The sequence below is a fragment of the Narcine bancroftii genome, chromosome 6 (assembly GCF_036971445.1).
Source record: "Narcine bancroftii isolate sNarBan1 chromosome 6, sNarBan1.hap1, whole genome shotgun sequence".
NCBI classification, from domain to species: domain Eukaryota; kingdom Metazoa; phylum Chordata; class Chondrichthyes; order Torpediniformes; family Narcinidae; genus Narcine; species Narcine bancroftii.
In genome coordinates, this window is record NC_091474.1 from 225,788,916 (window position 1) to 225,815,381 (window position 26,466).

The window sequence follows — 26,466 nt, forward strand, 5'->3', positions numbered from 1 at the left end:
GCCCTGCCTTTCAATCGTGAGCTGATCCATTTTCTCACTCAGCCCCACTGCCTGGCCTTCTCCCCTGACTAATCTAGAACCTATCAATCTGCCTTAAATGCAGGTATACACTGCTTAATGTCCATTCAGGCAACATGTCCATGCCCATAATTATTCAGTTGCAACGTGCAAGTCTATAGCAATTTAGAAAAAGTGATCGCTAGCTATAGGAAATTGTATACTGTATACCCCTACTGATCTGACTGCCTCACTCTCTCTCCATGGCTCTCTATTGGTCCCTGCACTGATCACACTCCCCTGCTCTCTGCCCACAGCCCTGTGTTGGTCCCCACACTGATCCCACCATCCCGCTCTCTGTCCAGCCTTCTGTTGGTCTCCACACTGATCCCTAGATACAAATAAAAGGTTTACAGGTACACTACAGTGTCCCATATAGCTTTGCTAAGTATATAATGTGTTCACACAATGTCCACATTGCATAATGCACAATTTCACATAATGTATTGTGGACGTTAAGTGGCACATTGATGCATACCTGTATGTCTTGGCCTCCACAACTGCCTGTGGCAACAAATACCACAGATTTACCACCCTCTTGCTAAATAAATTCCTCCACATCTCTTGATAGAAACACCAGGATGTTAGAATCATAGAACCATAAAACACTGCAGCTCAGAAACAGGCCCTTCAGGCCCTTCAGGCTATCTAGCCTGATCTAATATTCTGCTGAATCCCATTGACCTGCCCTCCATACCCAGATGTTAACTATCTGATAAACAGGCAAATTTCTCTGAGCACATTTGAAGGATGTTGTCCTGTTCAGAAGAGACATCCTGACATGAGTGTCTGGTCAAATATTTCCATCGAAGTTAGTTGTTTCCTAAAGGATTGCTAGCAAGAGCAGAAAAAGGTGTGTAGATAAAATGAAGACACACAGAAGATATAATATACATACAGACAAATAATACATATGCAAGACCATTATTTTATTGATTAAACATAAATAAATAAATAGTGTTTGTGCAAACGAGTCTCTGATGGTTAGTGTGAACAGTTCCTTTGATTGTTCAGCATTCTCATTGCCCATGGGATGAAGCTGGTGGTGCTGGGTCTGATATTCCCGTAGCTCTTCCCTGACAGGAAAAACTGAAAGATGCTGTGTGCAGGGTGAAAGGGCTCTCTTCAGACAATAATCCCTGTAGATCATGTTGACAGTGGGGATGGAGCCTCCAGCGATACTCTCTGCCACTCTTATGGTCCTGAGGATTGACCTTCAATTCATTTCTCTGCAGCAAGCGTACCACACTGTGATGCAGCCGGCCAGGATGCTCTCGATAGAGCTTCTGTAGAAGGTTGATGTAATGGTGGCTGCTTTAGCCTTGCCTGCTTTAGTCTTCTTAGGAAATGCAGTCACTATTGTGCCTTCCTCACAAGTGAGGAGATGTTGAGTGTTCACAATAGTTCAAGAAACTTGCTCTCCACTCTCTACTACAGAGAGATGTGTCAGGTTGTCCCTCTTGCACCATTTCACGAGATTTTCCACCTCTTCTCTGTAGTGTGACTCATCGTTGTTGCTGATGAGGCCGACTACTGTTCAGTCATCTGCAAACTGGATGACACTGTTGGAGCTGGATCTGGCGATGCTGTCGAGGGTCAGTAGCGTGAACAGGAGTGGACTGAGCACGTAGCCCTGAAGTGTACCAGTGCTCAATGTGACAGTGGTTAATATTCTTCTACTGATCCAGACAGACTATGGTTTATCCATTAGGAAGTTCAGGATCCAATTACAGAGAGGGGTGTTAAGTCCCAGCGAGGACAGCTTCTCCACCAGCCTTTGGGGAATGATCGTATTAAACGCCGAGCTGAAGTCAATGAACAGCAGCCTGACATATGAGGCGTCATTCGCCAGGATGGAGTGAAGCGACAATGTTATAACATTGTCTGTGGAATGATTCCTTCTAAAGGTGAATTAAAATGGATCTAGCCTCTCTGGGAGATGTGCTTTGATTCATTCCATCACCAGACTCTTGAAGCATTTCATAATGGTGGAGGTCAGTGCCACATAGTGGTAGTCATTGAGACCTGTTGTTGTTGCCCTCCTGGATACCAGGATGATGGTGGCTGTCTTGATGGACTGCTGTAGTGAGGTGTTGAAGATGTCTGTGAAGACCTCCGTCAATTGGTCTGTGCAGTTCTTCAGTACCCAACCAGGTATGTTGTCTAGTTCCACTGCCTTGTGTGAGTTCATCTTAGATAGGGTTCTCCTCATGTTGGCCACGACTACACAGGGGGCCTGTTCCTCAGGGGGACGCGGAGATTTCTTTGGCATCATTCTGTTCTTCCCATCAAATTATGAATAGAAGATGTTCAGTCCAGAAGGGAGGTGTCATTGTCCTATATTCGCATGGTTGACATGATCCGTTATGGTCTTGATCCCTTGCCACATGCACCTCGCATTGCCAGAGTTGCACCGCTGACTGTGGATTTTCTGTGCCTACCCACGTTTTTCCTTCCCAAAGCTTTAGAAAATTTCTAAGATGTTACTCTTATTCTTAAAAGATCAGGAGGCAAAATATGGGTTATTACATTCCATTTAGCTTAATGTCTACTATTGGAAAAATGTTGGCATCAATTATTTAAGGAGTAACAGTAGAACATTTATATGCCGATCAAGCAGAGACCGCAATGGCTTAAAGGGGAAATTGACAAAATTATTAGAATTCTCTGAGGAAGTGTCAGCTAGATTGAAGAGATGATAGTGTAATATAATTGGATTTTCAAAAGATATTTGCTGTATTATACTTCACAAGATAAGAAGTCATGTTGTTGGATAACATGTTCATGAATGGAAGTTTGGCTGCCTAGCAGGAAGCAGCAAGCAAATTTAAGGGGGTCGCATAAGGGGCCATTTTTGGGTTAGCAACCTGCAACCAGTGTGGTGCTACAGGGATCAAAGCAGAGCTGAAGCTAGTTACAAAACATATTAACTGTTTGGAGGAAGGAATCAGATGTACTGTAACCAAATTTGGGCATGATATACAAGGAGTATTTGGCAGGTTTAGTGAGGAGGCAAAGTTTAAAATGAAGTGCAGAAAGTCAGCAAACAGGTGCAGACATATTTGGGAAGACTGAGGAAATGGGTTCTTAAACAGTTGAAGTTTGATTTCAACTATAGACAACATTATTTTATTGAGGGCATGATTCCAGATATGAAGGAAGAAAGGTTGAACAGGTTGGGCATGTACTCATTGGAATTTAAAAGGAGATCTTGTTTTTGAGAGAGCTGACAGGGTAAGTATTGAGAGGTGGTTTCCCTTCTTCAGAGAGTATACCGCTGTCCTGAATATGCCTGAGATAGTTTGATCTTGGAAGCTAAGCAGGCTCAGGACTGGTCAGTGCTTGGAGGGGAGACCGCATAGGAACACCAGGTGCTGGAGGTTTCTGCGATGGGTGCTGAACAAAGTGGTGACTTTGTCTGCCTTACGGTAGACAAAAGATAAAGAATTTCATAATGTAGTATTACGTGACAATAATGAATCTTTATCTTTTCCTTTAAAGACTCAGAATAAGAGGTTGAGATGAGGCAGAATTTCTATATAGTTGTGGAATTTCCTGCCCCAGAAGGCTGTGAAGGCTAAATTATTGAACATATTCAAAGCTGACTTTGATTTTTAATTCATAAGGAAATTTAACAATATTGGGAAAGGACAGGAAATTTTGGGAAGGGAAGCTTCAGCTGTTAACTTTTGAATGGAAGAGCAATCTCAAGGAAATTATCATCTGACTCCCATTTCCATTTACCATGATCTTAAGGCTTAAATTTAAGAACTTGATTCTGGCAATTCTTGCCCAGTAGTTTTAAGCAGAATTGTTATTTAAATAAGTTTGGTGATAAGAGCAGAATTTATTTTCAATTCAAAATCCAAAATGTTGTACATTGGAAAGAAAATACAATCAAAAATTAATTTGGGATTTGGGAAGGATGGATCCCTAATACACCAACTGACTTGAGTTTTGAAATCAAGTGAAACATAATTTTCTTTCAAAATCACTGATATATTGAAATTGAATCTTCAAGGCCTTTGTTAATTTCCACAGTAATTGCATAGACTGAGTGGCTGACAATTACTTGACATTATAGTCGTCTTATTCCTTCCAGTTAAAATGCCGTATGAAAAGTTCTGTCTTGGCTTGCAACTAATTACTGTACCTAATTTTATAATAGATCAATGAGCATAACGTTTCAGTGAGAGACCAAGAATGTCAATGAGGTTTTCAATAATGTGCTCAAATTTATGGACTAAAATTCTTACTTGCTGTATCCAAAATGGGTATATAAGATGCACCACCTACAACAGCAAAAAATTCAATTACCACAATCACTAGACCGAAAAAGAGTTGATAAATATCAAAAGATACATAAATAATAAACATTAATCGTTGTAGATGGTGCACATGGAAAAAAAAAGTGATGATTCAGTAGGTGAGGACCTCTTGCACAAATGTGGAATTTCTAAACTGCCTTAGTGTTGTGATTCTGACTGCACTCTCGTGTTGACTCACAGTCCAGCATTAGGACTGTTCCCAAAATGTTACTGATTATACTTGATATGATTTTAATTATCCCAATCACTTCAGTGAAATGGAAGTCTCTCAAGAAGATTTTGGGTAATTTCTATTAATTGAGTTAAGTTGTTTGACTTTGTTTTCTGATGTTTATTTTTAACTTTTTAAAATATTTGTTAATGCCAGAGACATTTGTAAAGTGTTAGATATATGACAGCTGGAATCTTTGGGGTACAGCTTAACCTTTTGTTATTGTTGTTAATTTTGATATATTCCATAATACTTTGATTCTCTTCATTTCCTTAAAGCCAGAAGATCAGATGAATAATGGATGTTCAAAAGAATGAAATCTATAGGGATATTTCTCTCTTTGGCAGTCAGAATCCCTGCTTAAATGTTTAATATAACTATGGTCTTGTATTCAAGTTTTTAGTCTCTCATTGTTTATTGATTTTGCTTTATTCATGTGTTACTTTATTGCTTTTTTTTCTTGACAGTTGATCAGGCAGATCCCTTTGCCCATATAGCTGCTCTTCATTTTGACCAGATGCTCCAAAGGTTTGGCTCTCCTATTATTATCCTGAATCTGGTTAAGGTGAGTTTCATAATGAGTGAATTTTTTGCTTCTCTCTCTTTCTTGAAAACATCAGCTATGAATATATTGAGGGTCAGACCAGGTGTCCTACTCCTAATCTACCCTATTAATTTTTAAAATCCCATATTAGAGGCATGTTAGTAATAAATAATGTTAACTTTAAAATTTTCTCCCGCTTTCCACATAAATTCAAATCTTCGGCAGTAGTATTCGATAGTTGCCCAGCAGCTATGTTATTCTATTAACAGGCATCATCCTGAGTTTCCTATTGCCTTCAGTATTTCTCCATCCCACTCCCACTCCCACTCTTGCCTTTCTTCAGATGATTCTTTCACAGTTATAACCAAACCCAATGCAAGCTTGAGGAACAGCATTTCCCCCCTGGAAATGTTGCAACCTTCTGGATTCAGTGTCGAATTTTCCTTCTTCAGGTAGTTTGCTTTCTTTTGGCACTGGCCTTTCCCTGCTGAAAATCGCATCAGTGTTGATGCATCAACAGATTTTTAAATTTTCATTTTGATATCACCAGCTCCCCATTATTTAAAAAAAAATTCAATTTTACAAATTAATTTCCACTTTTATAAGTAAAACCATTTGAGCTCATTACTCTTGAGAAAGTGTCTGTTGATAATGTGTTGCACTGCTTCTGGAAACTCGTATGAGAATGTTAGCCTTTACTTTTGATGTTGCCAAGCACTACGGCTTCAAATTCTAGAAGTTGATTGCATTGTTTTGAATTGTTCAGACTCGCAAATGAACCTACTGCCAAAAAGACAAGTAACATCACAAATCTCTGTTTGGTCCTGAAAAGATATTGAAATTAAGTCATCCACCAATTTCTAACATTTCTATGTTAGAAATAAACTTTCTGTGATTTGTAACTGAACATAGAAATCTACTGTGCTGTTGATTTCTGTGTTCTAGAGTCATGTGCTGCATTATCTTCAGAGTTCAGAATCCATCTTGAATGAGCTACAGGAGCCTTCAACTCGCACATCCAAATTGCACTCTTCTCTCTGAGCTTTATCCCAAGGCGTATCAAATTATTCATAACCTCAATATGCTGTTCAGTCCTGAAATGAGCTTCAGATGCTTTGTAATAAAAATTGCCTATTGTCGTGCCATTTAATGTTGTGTGCAATTGAAATATTTCACGAAAAGCACATTGATGAAGGAAGAGTGGTGGATTTCAGCAAGACATTTATAAAGTTCCTCATGCAAGGCTCATTCAGAAAGTAAGGAGCCATGGGATCCAAGGAGGCTTTGCTTTGTGGATGCAGAATTGACTTGCCCACAGAAGACAGGGGGTGATTGTGGTTAATTGTTGTGGTATTTCTAGGTGGTTCGTATTCAACTTGGAGGTCAGTGGTGTTCTGCAGGGATCTGTTCTAGAGCCCATCCTCTTTGTGATTTTTTTGGATGAGGAAGTGCAAGGGTGGGTTAGTATGTTTATGGATGACACAAAGGTTGGTGGTTTTGTGATATTCTGGATGATTTCCCGAATTATAGAGGGACATTGATAGGATACAGAGCTGGATTGAGAAGTGCAGATGGAGTTTAACCCATAAATTTGAAGTGGTTCATTTCAGTAGGTCCAATTTGAAGGGAGAATACCACTTAATGAGCAGTGTGGACAAACCGTGAGGGATCTTGGGGTCTATGTGCATTGTACACTCAAAGCTGCTGCACAGGTTGATGGTGCTTTTAAGAAGGTGTATGGAATGTTGGCCTTCATTAACCATTGGATCGAGTTCCAAAACCTTGAGGTAATGTTGCAACTATACAAGACCTTAGTTAAACCTCACTTGGAATATTGTGTTCATTTCTGGTTGCTTCATGACAGGAAGAATGTGGATGCTTTAGGGAAGCTCCAGAGGACATTTTCAAGGATGCTGCCTAGATTGGAGAGTATGCCTTATGCGGAAGTTGGGTAAACATTTGTCTTTTCTCCTTTGAACGATGGAGGGTAAGGGGTGACCTGATAGAGGTGTACAAGACGATGAGAGGCTTTTTTTTTCCAGGGGTGAAATGAGGCGATAATTTTAAGATGCTTAGGGGAATATAAGAAGCACATTTTTCACACAGAGTGTTGAGTGCATGGAATGTGCTGCCAGTAACAGTGGTGGAAGCAGGTACAATAGGAACTTTTAAGAGGCTATTAGATAGTATAGATAGTCCTAGACTTCGGACCTATGCGAGTTACGTTCACCCGCACAAAAAACTTTTTAAAACCTTATTAAAACTACTGTACAAGTTCATATTTTGTACTAAAAGTGCTGTATACAGTGGTCCCCGAGGTCCCTGTTCCCTGCGGTATCCCAAGGTCCCCATTCCCTGACTTACGACCAAATCCGAGTTACGGCCAATACTTTGGTCCCCATTATGGTCATAAGTTGGGGATTATCTGTTCATGGAACTGAGAAAAATGGACAGTTATACAGAAGGGAAATTCTAGGCTATTGGTAGAGGAGGTTGGCAGGTGATTGGCTGATGCAAGTACTTGGGTATCGATGAAATTAACTGATCAGAGACCTTGAGTATCTTTTGATGGACATCATTTTATATAATGTATCCGAGAGAGTAGATGTCATTCTCCACTGCTCTCTGACCCTGAAATCTACTTCTATATGCACATATACTTGTACAGAGGGGCAAACAAGATTTTGCAGAAAATAGGATTACATCATGAAGTAAACCTGTTGAAAACTACATCAAGACCTTTATTGTAGTTTTTGTCTTTTAAAATCTAGTTTTGTCTAATTTGAAGAACATTGTTGGCTTTAACTCTTGCAGTATCAATTCTTTCTTCAGAAAATTTCTTCCACATAGGGTTTAGATGTTTCAAAAGGGCTAAGATTAAGGGTAAAAGGTTGGGGGTGGGGGGGGGGGGGTGCCGGAGACTAGCATTAGTAATCAGGGATAATATAGTGGCAGAAAGGGCGGATGTTGTGGAGGGATTATCTACCGAGTCAGTGTGGATGGAAGTCAGAAACAGGAAGGGAGCAATCACTCCATTGGGTTTAGTCTACAGATCCCCTAATAGTCTACTGGAGAATGAGGAGAAGATAAGTAAACAGATTTTGCAGAAACAAAAGAGTTTTTGTTATGGAGACTGCAATTTTTCAAATATTGACCGAGACCTCCTTACTACAAGATGAATAGATGAGGCAGAATTTGTCAGGTCTGTCCAAGAAGGATTCCTGACACTGTATATGTATAAGCTGACTAGAGGAGAGGGCATGTTGGATCTAGTACTGCTTAATGAACCTGGTTAGATGACAGACCTCTCATTAGGGAAGCATTTTGGTGGCTGTGACCACAACTCCCTGACCTTTAGCAGAGTTGTGGACAAGGATAAGAGAGACCAAATGATAAAGTGTTTAATTGGGAAGAGCTAATTATGATGGGAATAGGCATGAGCAGTAGAGAGTGAATTGGGAACTGCTTTTCTTGGAAAAGCATAGAAGTAATGTGAAAGGGGTTTAAGGATCATTGAGCAGAATTCTGGGCGGGTTTGTCCCTCTGAGACAGGGAAAAGATGGTAGGATAGGGGGAACAGAGGTTGAAAAAAGAGATGATACAGCTAGTTGAGGAAGAAGGAGGCCTACAGAAGGTTTAAGAAGCAAAAGACAGGAAGGGCTCATGAGAATTGTATGGTAGCCAGGAAGGAGCTTAAGAGGCACAAGAAGGCTTGGAAAGTAGGATTAAGGAAAACCCTCAGGCATTGTATGCATATGTGAAAAGCAGAAAGATGACTAGAGTGAAGTAGGGCCTCTGAAGGATAAAGGAGGCAACACATACCTGGAGGCTGGGATGTAGGAAAGGTTCGAAATGAATACAATAAAACACCTAGTATCTGAAATTCAAGCAACTGGGAAAAAAAAATTAAGGAAAATGAAATTAAAAATGTAAAATAATAGGTTTAAAAAAAACATGTTTAAATTGTTCTCTGAAGTAACACATAAACCTTTGGTGAAGTTGAAGGTAAATGTTCAGCTAGAGGTTGTGCTCTACTTTGTTCAAATAACTGTTTCCATAAAGTTGTGTGAAACAGCAATAGCATCACCCAGGATGAAGAGCTCATTGATGCCGCTCGCTGTTGGGTTGTCTCTCTTAAAGTGTCTCCTTATCTGTGCTTATTAAGAGTCGCCCCAGTCAATGGCTTTATCTATAAAGTTGGTAGGGGGGGTTTCATTGTTTATAATGTTATTGTTCTTCTTTTGCTCGGCTCCTTAGGGGAGGGTGGGATCCTGTAGATGCAGCAATGGTTAAATGTTTTCAAGGAATGTGACTGAAAATAAAGTAAAATGCTTTAAGATTTGTACATTCATACAAGTGACGTTTCTTCAGTGTAAGTACAGTATTGTATTTTTGTCTTTTGTCTTGTATATTGTTTATTCTTAATGGAAGTGTATTAGTTAAGTATTGTAAGAGTAAGTCTCAAGCAAACAGAAAAGATACTTACCTGACATCTACTGATCCCCATGGGTGCCCAGGGTTGTACTTCAGTGTTCACAAGAGAGAGAGAGACCTTGGTCAATATGAGGTTAAGAAGGAGGAAGTGCTGGATCTTCTTAAAAATAATAGAATTGCTAAGTCCCAGGGACCAAAAAAGATATACCCCAGTGAGGGAAGAGATTGCTGGGGCATTGGCAATGATCTTTGCATCCTCCCTGGCCATATGGGAGTTACTGGAGGACTAGAGAATGACAAATGTGGTCCCTTTGCTTTTTTAATAAAAAGTAAAGGGAAGAATCCTGCTCATTATAGACCAGTGAGCCTTACATCAATGGTGGGTAAACTATTGGAGAGTATTCTTAGGGAAAGGATTTAAGAGTATTTAGAGAAGTAAAGTCTTCTCAGGGATGGTCAGTATGGCTCTGTGAGGGGTATGTAATGAGCCCAGAGGACTCCAAAACCCAGGAGCAATAGAAATTCACCAAGACAATGGTTACTTAAACAAAAATTGTTTTTAATTTTCTTTAAACATGAAAACAAGATCAAACTTTAACTTATTACTATTAACTTAACCCCCTTCTAATTCTAAGTGCACGTGTATGTAACGTATATATATTCAAGAAATTTCTTTGTTTCACAGTCCAATCATTCGCTTCTCACTTCTCCAAGTTCACTGGTATCAGGCAATTCCGAAACTGTGCACAGAATTCAACATTTATGAATCTCCACCAAGCTGTGGTGCTTAAAGCTAAATGGTTACCGCTCGGGAAGGTTCTTGTTGGTTTCAGAGAGATATTTGTGGCACGTTGGACACACACAAACTGATTTCCTCCCATCAGTCATTTCATTGTCTTGCCAAAGAAAATTGCCCCATCATGGGTTTTCCAAATGGTAATCTCTTCCAGATCACCACAAAGTTCCTCTTGTTTCTCTTATTTCAGGAGAAACCCTCTAGCCAGCCATTTCCACTTTAAGGTCTACAGGCTGAATTCAGAACTCACAACCCATATTCAAAATTGGGTCTTTCAACAAGTCTGCCTTGAGTGAGCACTTTGCAGAAAGGTCAGAAATCTTGTAAAGATGTTCAAGACAGTCGACCTTGGTCTATTTATTTCATGACATCACTTCAATTACCACCTACTTGTGAAATGTATATAGCATTCTCCATAGTTTCTGTAGAGTCACTGAATATGAATTCTTCAGTATTTCAAATAAGATCTGTTTTAAAAGTGTGTGTGTATGTAACCTTCTCTAATTTTACCAATTTATCTCCCAAGTACATCTACAAATATTACATCACATGTTGCAGCTCTATAAAACTTTGGCTGGAACACTCTTGAATTATTGTGTTTAGTTCTGATTGCCTCTTACTGAAAGGATGTGGAAGCTTTAGAGAAGGTGCAGAGGAAATTTACCAATGTTGCCTCTATTGGAGAATATGTCTTTAAGGTTAAGAGAGCTAGGGCTCTTTGGAGGGAAGAAGGATGAGAGGTGACTTGATAGAGATCTACAAGATCAAGGTTGAGAGGCATTGATAGGGTGGACACCCAGCACTTTTTTCTCTGGATGAGAGTAGCAAACACCAAAAGACATCTGCACAAGGTGAGGGGAAGAGAGTTTAAGGGAGACATCAGAGGTAAGTTTTTTTTTAAACACAGAGTCGTGGTTGCTTGGAATGCATTGTCAGGGTGATGGTGGAAGCTGCTACAATGGGAGCATTTAATAGACTCTTAGACATGTTTACAAAAAAATAAAGGATTATGGTTGTAAGGTAGGGAAGGTTTAGTTTAATGAGTAGGTTTGTATTAGTCAACATATCGTCATGGGCACAACACTGGGCTGGTGGGCCAGTACTGTGCTATAGATTTCTATGTTCCAGCAGCCTGCACTACCTCATCTGGGGCGGCACAGTTAGCGTAGCAGTTAGTGCAACGCCCTTACAATGCCAGCATTCAGGTCCTGGGTTCGAATTCTGCACTGTATATTAGAATTTGTACATTCTACCTGTGTCTACATAGGTTTTTCCTGGGGGCTCTGGTTTTATCCTACTGTTTGAAACGCACTGGACTTGTAGGTTATTGAGTGTTGTTACAGGGTATATTATATTTTTTATTAATATGTCTTTAAAAGAGATAGATTGTGGGGATTTAGTGTAGGCCACTTCACAAACAAAACACAGATACTTATAAAACACATCTCATTTAAAATGCAAGAGCTTTGCTGAAAGAAAGACTTCATGTCCACAGAGACTTTGCAGAAACTTTGAAAAATGCCTATGGAGACTTCGCAAGTAGGTGTTAATTGGACTGATGCTGTGGAGTAAATGAACTATGATCTTTAAAGCAACAGATGCCCAGGCAGAAACTGATTCTGGTGATGGCAATCTGTCTGGTTGCAGTTTGCTGTTCTAAGTGGGGTCATGTGGTTTTGCAAGCAGAGAGAGAGAGGAAAGAACCAATAGGATTTCTCAGAGAGACAGAAGGAGAGAAAAACAGTTCTGCAGAGGGTTTTACAGTATGCAACATGGCAAGCTAGCAGCCTGTTGAAACCCCATTTTGAAGATGGGTTGTGAGTTCTGAGTTCAGCTGTTGAAAAGTCCTTGTAGTCCTTACAAGAGGAAATGGTCCATTTCTCCTGAAATAAGGGAAACAAGAGGAACTTTGTGGTGACCTGGAAGAAGAGGTTATCATTTGGAAAACCCATGGTGGAGCAAGTTTCTTCGGCAAGACACTGAAGTGGCTGATCGGAGGGAATCAGTTTGTGTTTATCCAAATCTCTCAAACCAACAAGAACCTTCCTGAGCATTAACCATTTACCTTTTCCCAAGAGCCTGGTCAAAATTCATAAATGTTAAATTCTGTGCACAGTATAAGAATTGCCTGATACCAGTGAACTTGGAGGAGTGAGAAGTGAGATTGGACTGTGAATCAAAGAACTTTCCTCAACATATACACATTACATAGATGTGCGCTTAAAATAAGAAGGGGGTTAATAGTAATAAGCTAAAGTTTGATCCTGTTTTTATGTTTAAAGATAATTAAAAGTAACTTTTTAAGTAACCACTGTCTTGGTGAATCTCTATTGCTGCTGGGATTTGGGGTCCTCTGGACTCCTAACAGTGTAAATTGGGCAGCATGGACTCATGGGCTGAAATGGCCTGTTATGGTGCTGTATGTCTAAATTTTTTTTTAATCAATAATCTGCGGAGTTAAGACTTATTTCATCAAGTTTGCTTGATAGTTTATTAAGTAGCTTAGTAAAATTTTCCTCCTTTTCTGTTCCATTGAAGAACGGGATCCAATATATGATGAGAAGTCTCCGTTACTCATTTAAGATTTTTTTTACATTCTGTTTTTTGTTTAGAAACGTGAGAAAAGAAAACATGAAAGGATATTGAGTGAAGCCCTGTTTTCTGCAGTTACGTATCTGAACCAGTTTTTACCACCTGAGTATGGTATTCAATATATTGCATGGGATATGGCCAAATATACTAAAAGGTAACATTTTTACTTCTATCTGTCTGGAAATCATGTAAGACTTTTTAAAGAGAGTTCCAGATCCAATTTTTAAAAAAAAAAAATTAAATTGCTTGTTTCTAAACATCATTACTACCTTGACCAAATGTGGAAAGAGTTAAATTCCACAGATGTAAGGGAAACTATCTTGGACATCAAGTGAACATTTTGCAACAAGTGATATTGTGAATTTTAGGAAAAATAAATTCAGAGAGAATTAAGGGGAAATGCTCCCCCATCCAGAGCCATGTTTAAAGATCAGATTTATTGTTCAAGTACATATATGACATCGCATGCATCCTTGAGATTCTTCACCTTGTGAGCGAGGGGCGGCATGGATGATATACCGGTGAGCGCTTTTATAGTACCGGGGATTGGGGTTAGAATCTCACGCTGTCTATAAAGAGTTGGTACGTTCTCCCTGTGTCTGCGTGGGTTTTCCCAGGGGGCTCCGGTTTAATCCCACATTTCAAATGTACCAGGAGTGTAGGTTAATTGGGTATAAATTTGGTGGCATGGACTTGTGGGTCGAAATGGCCCGTTACCATGCTGTATGTCCAATTTTTTTTTAAATTAAGAATTTCTACTTATCGGTAGTGTTAAAAAAACTGTACTCAAGAAAATAAATGTATACATAACAGATAAATGTAAACTAATAAAAAAATATAAACAAACTGCAATACAAAAAAAATTTCATAATAAATATTGACCAAAGTAAGAGTGCTTAAATGCATCTGATTGAGTTTGTTGTTTACAAGTCTGATGGTGGAGGGGTAGAAATTGTTCCTGAATCTGGTGGTATGAGCCTCGAGGCAACTATTATACCTCTTTCCTGATGGCAGCAGTGAGAACAGAGCATGTCCTAGGTGGTGTAGATCTTTGATGGATCTTTGTTATGGACCATGAACTGACCTTTTGGACTGTGGACTGTCATTTAAAGAATTGGATCTCTAATGAAGAACTGTGAAACTCAGTGCTGGTTTGCCAAGGTCAAGCTGGGCAGATAAGGAATAAGAGAGAGAGAGAGAATCAGAATGCCCCGGGCATGGTGAAGGCAGATACAGAGAGTTCGGTAGAGGAGCCAGAAAGATACGCAGAGATCTCTCTCTGTGCTGAGAAAGATTTCTGGATGACTGAATTCGAGAGTGTGGCAAAGAAAGGACACTTGGTTGTCTGCTGCAAAAAATGAAATTGTGGGGAAGTGTAGAGACGCACATCTCTCGTGGTGAACTGGGAAGATGGCGCTGTTGGGGGTAGCTCAGTGCCTCGTGGCTCAGGCCACAGTGCGCGCCTCGGGCAACGTGATGACATCACCGCTGGGGCGGAGTGTACGCTGCCCTTAAAAGGTGTGCACGAAGTTCAAATAAATGAGTTCAGCTAAAACCTCTCAGCGTCCTGAGGTGTGTTTCAGCGAGTCCAGACGTTTTTCTGGCCTCTCGACATGGATTCAGCAGTAGTCAATGCGATCGCGGTGAAACTCTTTCCTCCCCCACACCCCCTCCCCCCCCCACTTCTGAACACATTGCCCATGCACTTGGATCGGGCAGGCGGAGGCGCAGTTTCAGACGCCACGATGTTTTACCATGTCGTGAGTGCCCTCGATCAAGAAACCGCTGTCAGGATGACTTGATCCATGACCCACCAGAGGAAGGTAAATACCTCTCCCTCAAAAGCCTCCTCCTCGGCATCTTCGGTCTCTCCTGTTGGCAGTGCGCTGCCAGGCTCCTGCACCTGGATGGCCTGGGCGACGGAACCCTCATGGATGGGATCTCGCACTAGCAGAGGGCCACAAACTCTGCCTGATGTTTGAGCAAGCTTTCCTCGAACAGATGCCAGAAGACATCCAACTCCTGCTGGTGGACAAGGACTTCTAAGATCCACAGAGAGTTGCAGCCCACGCGGATGTGCTCTGGGAGACTAAATGAGAAAACGAGGCCGCCCTCAGTCAGGTCATCTGCCCTGAACCCAGCTGACTGCAGGCGCCCCCCAAACACTAACCCGAAGAACCCCACGCCACCTGGAGCTTCTACCATCAACGCTGGGGGGCTCAAACCCGCAAGTGCAGGCAGCCCTGTTCGTTTCAGGGAAACGAGCCGTCCAGCTGCCGTTGATGGCTGTGACGGCTGGCTATACTAACGGCCTCCTGCACGTAACCAACAAGACCAGCGACTGACATTTCTTGGTGGACACTGGAGCCGAGCTGAGTGTGCTTTCCCCTAACTATCCTCGAGACCCGCACCCAAGCATGAGGCCCCACGCTACGAGCAGCCAACAGATCCACGATCAAGACCCTCGGCATGCGCAGCTTTCAGATTCAGCTTGGCAAAGACAAATTTCACTGAATGTTCGTGCTGGCCACGGTGGGTACGGCACTCCAGGGAGTCTACCTCCTCCGGGTGCACAGCTTGTTGTCGCCATAAAAGGCAAACGTCTAGTGCACACCTGCAGTTTTCAAACCATCCGTCTCAATTCCACAGGCACGTGCGACCCGGGAATAGCTACCTTCAGCGCCCCCAAGGACAAAAATACTTGTATACTCAATGAATTCCCCACCATCCTACGACCTCAATTCACCTCTGCCATGCCTCAATATGGTGTCCACCACCGTATCTTGACCCCCGGTCCCCCTTCCACTCCAAAGCCAGACGGCTGCCCCCCGAGAAGATACAACTGGGGAAGGAGGAATTCTCCCGACAACAGGAGCTGAGGATCGTCCGCAGGTCAGATAGCCCTTGGGCATTCCCCCTCCACTTGGTTATGAAGGCTTCCGGGAGTTGGCCCCCTTGCGGAGACTACCGCCATTTGATCGACACAAGATCAATCTGGGATGGGGGTACCATCAAATCCTGATCCACCCCAATGGTATTAACAAAACCACCATCATCACTCCCTTCGGCCCATTTGAGTTTCTGAGGATGCCCTTTGTCCTTTAAAACGCAGCCCAGACATTCTAACGGTTAATGGACGCAGTGGGCAGAGATCTGGATTTCATGTTTATCTCAATGATATCCTTATCACCAGTCGGGACTACAATGAACACCAAATCCATCTCCGCGAACTATTTGCTCGCCTGGCAGAATTCGGCCTCACTGTCAACGTGGCCATATGCCAGTTCGACAAGAGTCCCTGCAGTTCCTGGGCCATACCATCTCCGTGGGTGTGGCCGCCCCATCACCGGTAAAGGTTTCAGCTGTACGCCAGTTCCCGAAACCTGACACCCTCAAGGGTCTACAAGAATTCACCGGGATGGTCAATTTCTACCACTGTTTCATCCCAGGAGAAGCTCACATCATACGACCGTTGTTCACATTAATTGCCACCAAAACTAAGACCTGGAGTGGACAGAAGAGGCCAAATCAGCTTTTGCCGCGACAAAAGATGCCCTGGCGAGCACCACCCTACTGGCCCACTCGTGATTCGACACCCACACTTCACTCTCAGTGGATGCTTCAGCCACGGCCATCGAGGACGTCATAGAACAATCGCCCACTTGCGTTCTTCAACACACTCCTCCGCCCTCCCGAACTTAAGTACAGTGCCTTCGACAGGAAGCTCCTGGCCCTGTACCTTTCCATCAGGCACTTTCGGTACTTCCTGGAGGGCAAGCCTTTCACAGTATTCACTGACCACAAGCTGCTCACCCAAGCCCTCGCCATGGCCAAAGACCTCTGGTTGGCGCACCAGCAGTGACACTTGTCCTACGTCTCTGATTTCACTACTGACGTCCGACACTGGGCAGGTACGGACAATGTCATTGCCGAGGCGCTCTCGTGGCCATGATCCACAATTTGTTCCCCGTCCTGGACTATGCCCAACTAGCGCAGGCACTGAAAGGGGACAAGGAAACACAGACCTTCCACACCACCATCACGGGCCTCCACCTCGAGGACCTTAGGCTACCGGACATCCCCCGACTCGTTACTCTGCGATGTCTCCACTGGCTCCCTGCGCCCAGTAGTTCCACCACAATGGAGGACGCAGGCCTTCAGAATGGTCCATGACTTAGCTCAGCCCCTATCAAGGCCTCGGTGTGCATAATAGCGAAACGTTTCGTGTGGCACGGCCTCAAGAAGCAAGTGCCCCAGATGGCGAGGAACTGCACACATTGCCAAACCTCTAAAGTCCAGCGCCATGATAAGGCCCTGATGCAGCAATTCGACCCCCTGGCCAAGAGGTTTGAGCACATTCATATTGATATCATAGGCCCCCAGTGACGCCCACTACCTATTGACTGTGGTCGACCACACAACAAGGTGGCCAGAAGCCATCCCACTAAAAGACACTTCTGCCAAGTCCTGTGCCAGAACTCTGCTCGCACACTGGATTGCTAGGGTCAGAGTCCCACTGCACATGACAAGCGACATGGGCGCCCAGTTCACATCTGCCCTCTTGTCACTGCTGGCAAACCTCCTGGGGACTAAGCTTCACCATACTACCGCTTATCCCCAGGCCAACAGACTCATAGAGCGCTTCCATCTGTACCTCAGGTCAGCCCGCATGGCGTACCTCACCGGCTCCAACTGGACGGACTAATTGCCCTGGGTCCTGCTCATCATCAGAACAGCCCCAAAGAAAGACCTACAGATATCGTCCGCAGAGCTGGTCTATGGCGCACCATTATCGCTGCCCGCGGAGTTCATCGGCCCAAGCATGAGCTCCAGGACCGAGAACCAGACCCTCCTGGCAGACTTGCTGGACAAGCTCACCACGGCAGCCATCCGACCTGCACCCCCAAGGAGCTGTTTTCGTCCGGTGAGGCCCACACCTGGTACCCCTGCAACACCCTTACAAGGGTCCCTATAAAATCCTGAAACGCTTGGACAAGACATTCACCTTGGACATTGGGGGCAGGGAGGAGATATTTACAGTCAATAGACTCAAGGCAGCACACTTGGACCTTTGCCAGCCAGTGCTAACTGCCCAACCCAAACGATGGGATCAGCCGCCCAAGTGGCGAGACGCGCAAGCCGATTCTGGGAGGGGTTGTGTGGCGGTGCACATCTCTCATGGCGAACCACCCCACACTTGTATCGCTGCACCAGTGGGGCAGCTGTGGGAAGATACCGCTGTCGGTAGTAGCTCAGTGCCTCGTGGCTCAGGCCACAGCAAATTCCTTGGGCAACGTGATGACGTTACGGCTCATGCGGGGTGGAGCACATGCTGCCCTTAATGGGCGCGCGCGTTGTTTGAAAAATTAGTTCAACTGAAACCCCTCAGCATCCTGTGGTGTGTTTCAGAGTTGGTAGCTACCGCTACATTAGCTGTATTAAAGGCACAGGCTTCCTAAGCGAGGTGGTTAAACCAAACCATGGAAGAAACCTGCAAAGGATTCATAAGTTTACTGCCCAGGCAACATCAGTTATCTCTTTCCCCCCCACCCCGTCTCCCTCCCTCTCTCTCCCACATTCGTATGTAGTCTTTTTGTATTCAGTAGAGAAACTGAATTGGGGCATTGAACTTGGAGAATGAATTCTGTGGACTGTGTTTTTGAACTGACTTACTTGACCAGACTGACCTGGGGATTGGGAGATTTTTTGTTCCTTCTTTTGTTTTTCACTTGTGGGCACAGACTAAAAAGGTTTTTTTTTTTCACGTACACACTCTTTATAATTTCTTTATCATTGTAGAAGCAGCATATAGTGGGGGTAATTCGGATAAGAATTTGTAGTGCTAATAGTTAATAATAAAATAGAGATAGAATAACCCTCTTTTGTATAGTGCCTTCTATTGTTGGTTTGGGGTTGTAACAATTACTATCTTTACAATGGCGGTATTTCTTCCATGTCGATTTTCTTGGAGCACTGAGTTCTGCCTTTGATGAACTGAGCTATGAACATTTCCCTTTGCAGGACTTCCCACACAGATATTGCTGCCCCTGTAGCAGGCCATAATGTAGCCAGTCAGCACACTTTCCACGATCCAAGGTTTTCAATGTGATTCCAAACTTCTGCAAACTTTTGAGGAAGTACAGACATTGAGGGGCTTTCTTCACGATGATATTAGTGTGTTGGGTTCCAGGAAAGGTCCTCTGTGACACCCAGGAATTTCATTTTGCTCACCCTCTCCACCCCTGATCCCCCAGTGATCATTGGGTCGTACACATCTGTTTTTTTGTTTCCTAGAGTCCACAATTAGCTCCATGGTTCTGGTGACATTGAGTGAGAGGTTGTTGTTAGTACACCATTCAGCCAAATTATCAGCCTCTCACCTTTAAGCTGACTGAATATCCCTTTTCTTTCCACCCACTACCGTGGTATCGTCAGCAAATTGTCAGATGATGTTGTCGTAAGAAGCCAAACAGTCATGGCTGTACAGGAAGTAAAGCAGGGGGCTAAAATGAAGCCCTGTGTTGCTCAGGTACTAATGGAGATTGTAGGGGAGATGTCCTTACCAATCCTCGCTGATTGTGGTATTTTTTAAAATTTAAACATACAGCATGGTAACGCCATTTTGACCTACAAGCCTGTGCCGCCCAATTACACCCAATTAACCTACAAGCTCAGTAGATTTCGAATGGTGGGAAGAAACCGGAGCCCACCTCCCCCCAGGGAAAACCCAGACAGACATGAGGAGAACATACAAACTCCTTACAGACAGCATGAGATATGAACCCGGGTCCCAATTTCTGGTGCTGTAACAGCATTGCGCTAACTGCCACACTAACCGTGCTGTCACTACGCTAACTATCTTGAGGGAGGAAAATCCGGGATACCAATTGCACAGTGAGGTATTGAGGCCCAGGTCTTGATGGTATATAACCCCTTCCCCCCACCCTCAAAATAGCTAATATAAAGATATAATATAGTTATATAAAGTGAAAGAAAAGAAACTTTCAGGATTGGACAGAGAGGTGTCATCTAACACATATTTAAATAAAATTCTTTAATACAAGTCGGAGGAGACTCTCACAGGACCAGAGGCATAGGAAGCACAATTTAAACCTAATATTTGAGTATATGAGTGCCAAATTTGTAGAAATATAGCATATTTATTTCTCAAATTGTATTTATTTTTTTCCAAAGGAATACAACTTTTAATTTCTGCATTCCATCTTGCCATACCCAAATGTGTATCTGATTTTGAAGTAATTGCAATACATGTTCTTACCAATCTTCACTGTGGTCTTGAGGTGAGGAAATCCAGGATCAATTTACACAGTGGGATGCTGAGTCCCAGATCTTGGAGTTTGCAGATCAATTTTGAGGGGATAATGATGTTGATTGCCAAACTATAGTCAATAAAGAGAAAGCTGATGTTTGCATATTTGCTCTCCAGGTATTCTAGGGCTTTCTGTAGAGCTAGTGAGATAGCATCCACCGTAAACCTGTTGCTAAGGTAGGCGAATTGGAATGGGTCCATGTCGCCACTCAGACAGGAGCTAATAGGCTTCCACATCAGCCTTTCAAAATATTTCATCATTATTGATGTGAGTGCCTCTGGCTGATATTCATTTAGGCAGGCTACTGCACTCTTCTTGGCCACAGGTATGATTGACGCTTGTTTGAAACATTTACTCGTCCTATGGAGGTTGAGGAGGCCAAGGCTAACAGCCACCATCCTAACAACATTCTACAGGAACACAATAGAGAGTGTCCTGGCTGGCTGCATCATAATGTGGTTTGATAGCTGCAAAGCATCAGATCGATGGTCAGTACTGTGGGTGATTAAAACTGCTTTAAAGATGACAACTACTGGGAGTGGAGCTTAAAGAGAGGTCAGAATAATAATTAAGGACCCTTACCATCCAGTCTGCAGTATCTTTGAGGAAACTACCATCAAGGAAAAGGTTCAGGAGCATAAAAGCCACAAATTCCAGGCTGGAAAACAGCTCCTTCCTGCAGCAGTGAGGCTGTTGAACAATTTTAGAAACCCGTAAATTATTTTTATATATATTTATTGTGGATTGATATGTATATTTGTCATTTGTGTGTGGATTGTACTCTGTGTGCATTATGGTCTGGAAATGCGCTGATGACAATAACATTGAACTTGGAATTGTAAAAGGAAAATCATGTTTGACTAATGAGTCCATTGAGGATGTATATTTTGGCACACAAGTCAAGTCATAAAACCCTCAAAAATCACTCAAAAAATGGAGGTCGACTTGCACGCCAGGTATACTTTTGAGATCTTAATTACAGGTCAAAAACTGATGCCAATTTGGCATTATTAAACCTGTAAGTCTGACGTCAGTGGTGGGTAAATTAGAGATGGTATATACAACTACTTGGAAACATAGAAACATAGAAAATAGGTGTAGGAGTAGGCCATTTGGCCCTTCAAGCCTACACCGCCATTCATTTTGATCACGGCTGATCATCCACTCAGTACCCTGTTCCAGCTCTCTCTCCATACCCCCTGATCCCCCTAGTCACAAGTACTAAATCTAACTCTCTCTTAAATATAGCTATGGAACCGGCCTCAATCACTTCCTGTGGCAGAGAATTCCATAAATTCACCACCCTCTGAGTGAAAAAATTCTTCCTCATCTCAGTCCTAAAGGACTTCCCCTTTATCCTTAAACTGTGACCCCTGGTTCTAGACTTGCTCAACATTGGGAACAATCTTCCTGCATCTAGCCTGTTGTCTTGGGTAAACTTATACCTCTCATTTTGTTCGTTTTAGATTGGTCGCAGTGTTTGAGCGACCGAAAGAAAATAGACACACACACCGAGAGCAGTTCAGTTTATACAAATGTTTATTACAAATTCAAAAGCTGATTTCAAACTACAATATGCAAGCCCTTCCCAACTATACTTAACAACGCCTGGACTGGTCCCAACTGTCGAAGCGAGGCAACGACTGCACACTTGTAGGTTGTCAGGGCGCCAGTAGCAGCTTCTCCACCTCCCCCGACCGGGATGTTGGCTGGACTCTAGAAGTTCTTCTTCTTGCTGAGAGATGTGGCCACCTCTCGGAGAGTCTCAAACTTCAGCAGCAGGACCATGGCTTATATTACCCAAGAACTGCTTACCCAAGCCCCTATTCCCAGCACAGCAAGAAAGATAAGCGAGCAAGCTAGCATGCTAGGCTTCTATCGAATAACATAATTTTCAGCTTATCACTTTGAATACAATGGTTTATTTTGCATCAAGACTAGGCCTCTGTCAGTCTGTGACCAAAAAAACAAGCAGGAAGATTAAATGTTCTTGGTACACAGATGTCCTTTCGTCAGATAACTGCATATCTGACCCCTGGGTGGAATTTAGCTTATGTCTGCTGATTCTAAAACACAAGCAGGTTCTCAGCCTTCCAGAAACAAAGGCTGCAAAAGTAAAAAACACAATTTAAATCTTCCATTACACCTGTCAAATCCCTTAAGAATTTTGAACATGTCTATTAAATCTTCTGTTAATCGTCTAAACTCCAGTGAGTACAAGTCCAGTCGTTCTAGCCTTTCTTCATATTGCAAGTCCCGCCATCCCTGGTATCAATCTGGTCAACCTTTTCTGCACTCTCTCCATGGCAATGATGTCCTTCCTCAAATAAGGAGGCCAAAACTGAACACAGTACTCCAGGTGAGGTCTCACCAAGGTCCTGTACAACTGCATCAATACCTGTCTACTCCTGAACTCTTCCAAAAAGACAGGGATTGATTCTGAGTAGACAGCATGGTTTTGAATGTGGTAGATCATGTCTAACAAATCTTCAAGGAGGTTATTAAAAAGGTTGATATGGGGAAGGCAGTGAATGTTGCCTATTTGGACTTTAGTAAGGCTTTTGATAAGGTTCCCCATAAGAGGTTAGTAAGGAAGGTGGAAGCATTAGGTATTAATGATGAAGCAGTGAATAGTCATTCCTTTAATCGCCAATTTGGTGTATTAGTTGACCCTGGAAGCACCTCCCCACCACCAATGCTGCCATAATCTACCAAGACATTTATAGAGCCTGAGGTCACCACTCCTGCTCAGGAGAACAAGGTCGCTGCTCCTGCCACATAGACTGAGGTTTTTTTTCCTGTTTCATTTTACTTGCTTACGATAATTTACAGCATTGTTACTTGGCGATTAGGGTATTTTAAAAAAATTTTGCATTGTTCCTTGGAGCCACAGACAGCCAGAAAATGGGGATCAACTTGAACACCAGATATACCATAAAAAGGAGGGTTAACCTATCTGCCAGTTGACTCAAATGCCTAAATATACAGTATTTAGTAAAATAGATGAAGGAAATGAGTATATTTAGATTTTCAGTGATGTTCATCAAGGTTCAACACAAGATTAACGCATATGAATTTGGGGATAATATTCTGATGTGGATTGAGAGTTGGTTAACAGAAAACAAAGATAGGGAATTGGAGGGTGGTCCTCTGGTTGGAAAACTGATGAATAGTTTATATTAAGGAATCTTGTGTTGAATCCAACTATTCGTGATCTGTTAACATTTTGGCTGTGGATCAAATGTAACATTTATAAGTTCACTGATGACACAAAGCCAAGTGAGACTGTGAGCAGGATGCAAAGAGGCTTCTCAAGGAAATATACAAATTACGTTTGAGAGGGAAACAACATGGCAGATGGAGTGGAATATGGAGAAAGTGAGGTTATCCAATCTGGTTGGGGGAAAAAAGTAGAAAATCTGAACTTTTAAAATAATTTCAGTTTGGGAAATGTTGATGTTCGAAGGAACCAGGGTGCTTTTACTGCTGAAAGCTGACATGCACAGGTAATCAGTAGTTAGGAGAACAAATGGTACATTTGACTTTATTGCCAGAGTAAAGATGATTTAGTGCTATTATATTGGGCCTTGTTAAGACTACACTTGATCTATTGTGAATTTGACTCTTTTCTAAGGAAGGATATACTTGCTGTAGGAGAACAATAAAAATTTGATAGCTTAGTGCCTTAGATGGTAGATCAGCATTTGAGGAGACTGAGTAGGCTATCCTTTTAAGCTTAAAATTTACTCAAACTCATTGAAGCTTGTGAAGTTTTTAGAGGGCACAACAGAGTAGATGACTTTCTCCTGATTGAGGATTCTAGAATGGGATAATAGTTTCAAAATAAGGACTAAACCACTTTAAATTGAAATGTGGAAGTATTCCATATGAAGGTCATTAATTTTTGGAATTTTCTTCCCTGATGTACCAGAAAGGTTAATTTATTGATTGTATTCATGAGAAACAAATCTCTCTCTCTCTCTCCCACTCTCTCCCCCCTCGCTTCCCCCTCCCCACTTCTCCCCCTCACCCCCTCTCTCCCTTCTCCCCTCCCTTGAAGAATCTTTTGTTGGCTCAACCAACTTGCTGCCGATCTGAGAGGTCCACTACTATTCACTTTCAAGGATAATGGGTTTGGGGAACCTTTTGAATGCAATCCTGCAAATGAAGTAGGGGTGAGAAACCTAGCTGTCATTTTGTCTGCTTCTATTGTTTCTCTTTCCCTGGGTCAATATTGCAAGAATAGTGGTAGATATCATATATTCTAGCAGATCCTATCTTTAATTTGTATGGGAAAAAATGTTACAAAACTGCATCCAGAGGAGGAATGGAGAATTCAAAATGTATATGCAAATACAAGATTTTTATTGCATAAAATCAGCAAATGACATATCTTGCCTTAATTACTTCTTCAAAACTAGACCATTAGAAAAATAAATATTCCAGATTAAATATATTTTGAGTTGATATGTAAGGTTTAACAAATTTAAAAGGTTAATGCTTTCAATTGTTTTTTAGTAAGCTCTGCAATGTCTTGGATCGGCTTAATTTAATTGCAGAAGATGTTGTGAAAAGAACAGGCTTCTTCGTTAATCATCCAGATTTTCATTCTAACTCTTTACCAGGTGAAAGGTGAGATTCCAAAAAAGTGATGTGATTATTTAGTGACTTCCAGTTAAATATGCATAAGCAATCCAAATAGGATCGGAAACACAAAGTAAGGATTGTTGTTTGTAAATTTAGAATAAATGTACAACAGTATTTGTGAATTATCCATTCCATTTTATTAACATGTTCATGGAATTGTGGTTATTGCTTGTACAATTTGGACATCATTTACAATCTGTCTCACAAGTGAAGTTTAATCAACAACAATGAACCACTACAATCAATGAACAGGTGACTCCCACATTACAAGGGGATTGCATTCTCAGAAGCCATTCGTTTTATGATTTTTCCATTAGGCGAATGCGTGTCATTGGCACTTGCGTCAAGAACTGCGAGTTTAGTATTTTAAAAATTGTTATTTATTTATTTCACACTCAGTCACAATTAATTTTATTCCATATCTCAAATTTTGGTTAGTGTTTTGTGAATGTTGCAAGGGCAAATTTCTGACACCTAAGTGGCCATAATATGAGAATCAGCTTGGTCTGTCATGTTCAAATAGGAGACAATAAGTGTTGGTAATAAGCCCATGCACGTCATGATGTCACCCTTCCATATATATATATATATATATATAAAACCCTGTGTGTCAGTAGCCATGTTAGTCTAATAGAAGTAAAAGATAAGAAAGCATTACGTCTCCGAGTCTTAATTGTGTGAGTGCATACACAACAGTGGCGACGAGGAACGAAACGAACCCTACACATACTCCATGCACCAACCGGGAGAAGAAAAACAACAGAAGGTAGAAAATGACTACCTAACAACCCCAACAAATTTCCACCTAAAGATCAAGGTGAAAGCATTCCAAGATAGTCGAAGGAAAGTTCAGGGAATTCAATGAAGTAGAAGAAAGTTGGGATAACTATGTAGAACGGTTTAACTACTACTGCGTATCCCACAATATTGTGTAAAGTCCAGTAAACTGAAAACGTGCCCTCTTCCTTGCTGGCCCCAGAGGATCCAGGGACAAAGACATTCAACGAATTATGCACAGCTATAAGGAACCACTTAACCCTCAAACCACCAGTTATGACAGAAAGACAACGATTCTATGAAAGGAGACAAGGACCAGGAGAAACAGTAAGTGAATACCTGGCATCGTTGCGTAAACTGGCAGAGCACTGTCATTTTGAGCAGTTTCTAAATCAGGCACTGTGAGACAGATTACTGATGGGGCTGACAAATTGCCAAACAAAGCAAAAATTATTAGCAATGGATGAAAAAGTTGCATTACAGATTGTATACAATACTGCCTCCAGCTCTGAAATGGCAGATAAAAACTTGGGATGTGGGTCAACCAGACCTACTTCACCCTTAACGGGTGGCCCAAATCTGAAGTCATTCCAGATGATCTAAAACCTTACCACCGTGCACTATCAGTCGAAGAAGGATGTTTACTATGGGGTACCGTTACAATTATTCCAGCCAAATGGCAAACTACCATGTTATCAAAACTACACCACAACCATCTGGGAATGGTACAAATGAAGGCACTGGCCCGG

The 26,466-nt window shown here is 42.2% G+C and overlaps 1 protein-coding gene across 8 annotated transcripts in view; it reads left to right on the forward strand.

The window, feature by feature from the left end:
• The window catches only part of fig4a (FIG4 phosphoinositide 5-phosphatase a), a 161,955-nt gene that overhangs the window by 56,061 nt on the left and 79,428 nt on the right, over positions 1-26,466 (forward strand). For all 8 annotated transcript variants that reach the window (XM_069887570.1, XM_069887572.1, XM_069887569.1 and 5 more), the window contains 3 exons: positions 5,064-5,161; positions 12,983-13,116; positions 24,812-24,925. In XM_069887570.1, the coding sequence (XP_069743671.1) occupies positions 5,064-5,161; positions 12,983-13,116; positions 24,812-24,925 (346 nt within the window). The remainder of the gene's footprint in view (positions 1-5,063; positions 5,162-12,982; positions 13,117-24,811; positions 24,926-26,466) is intronic.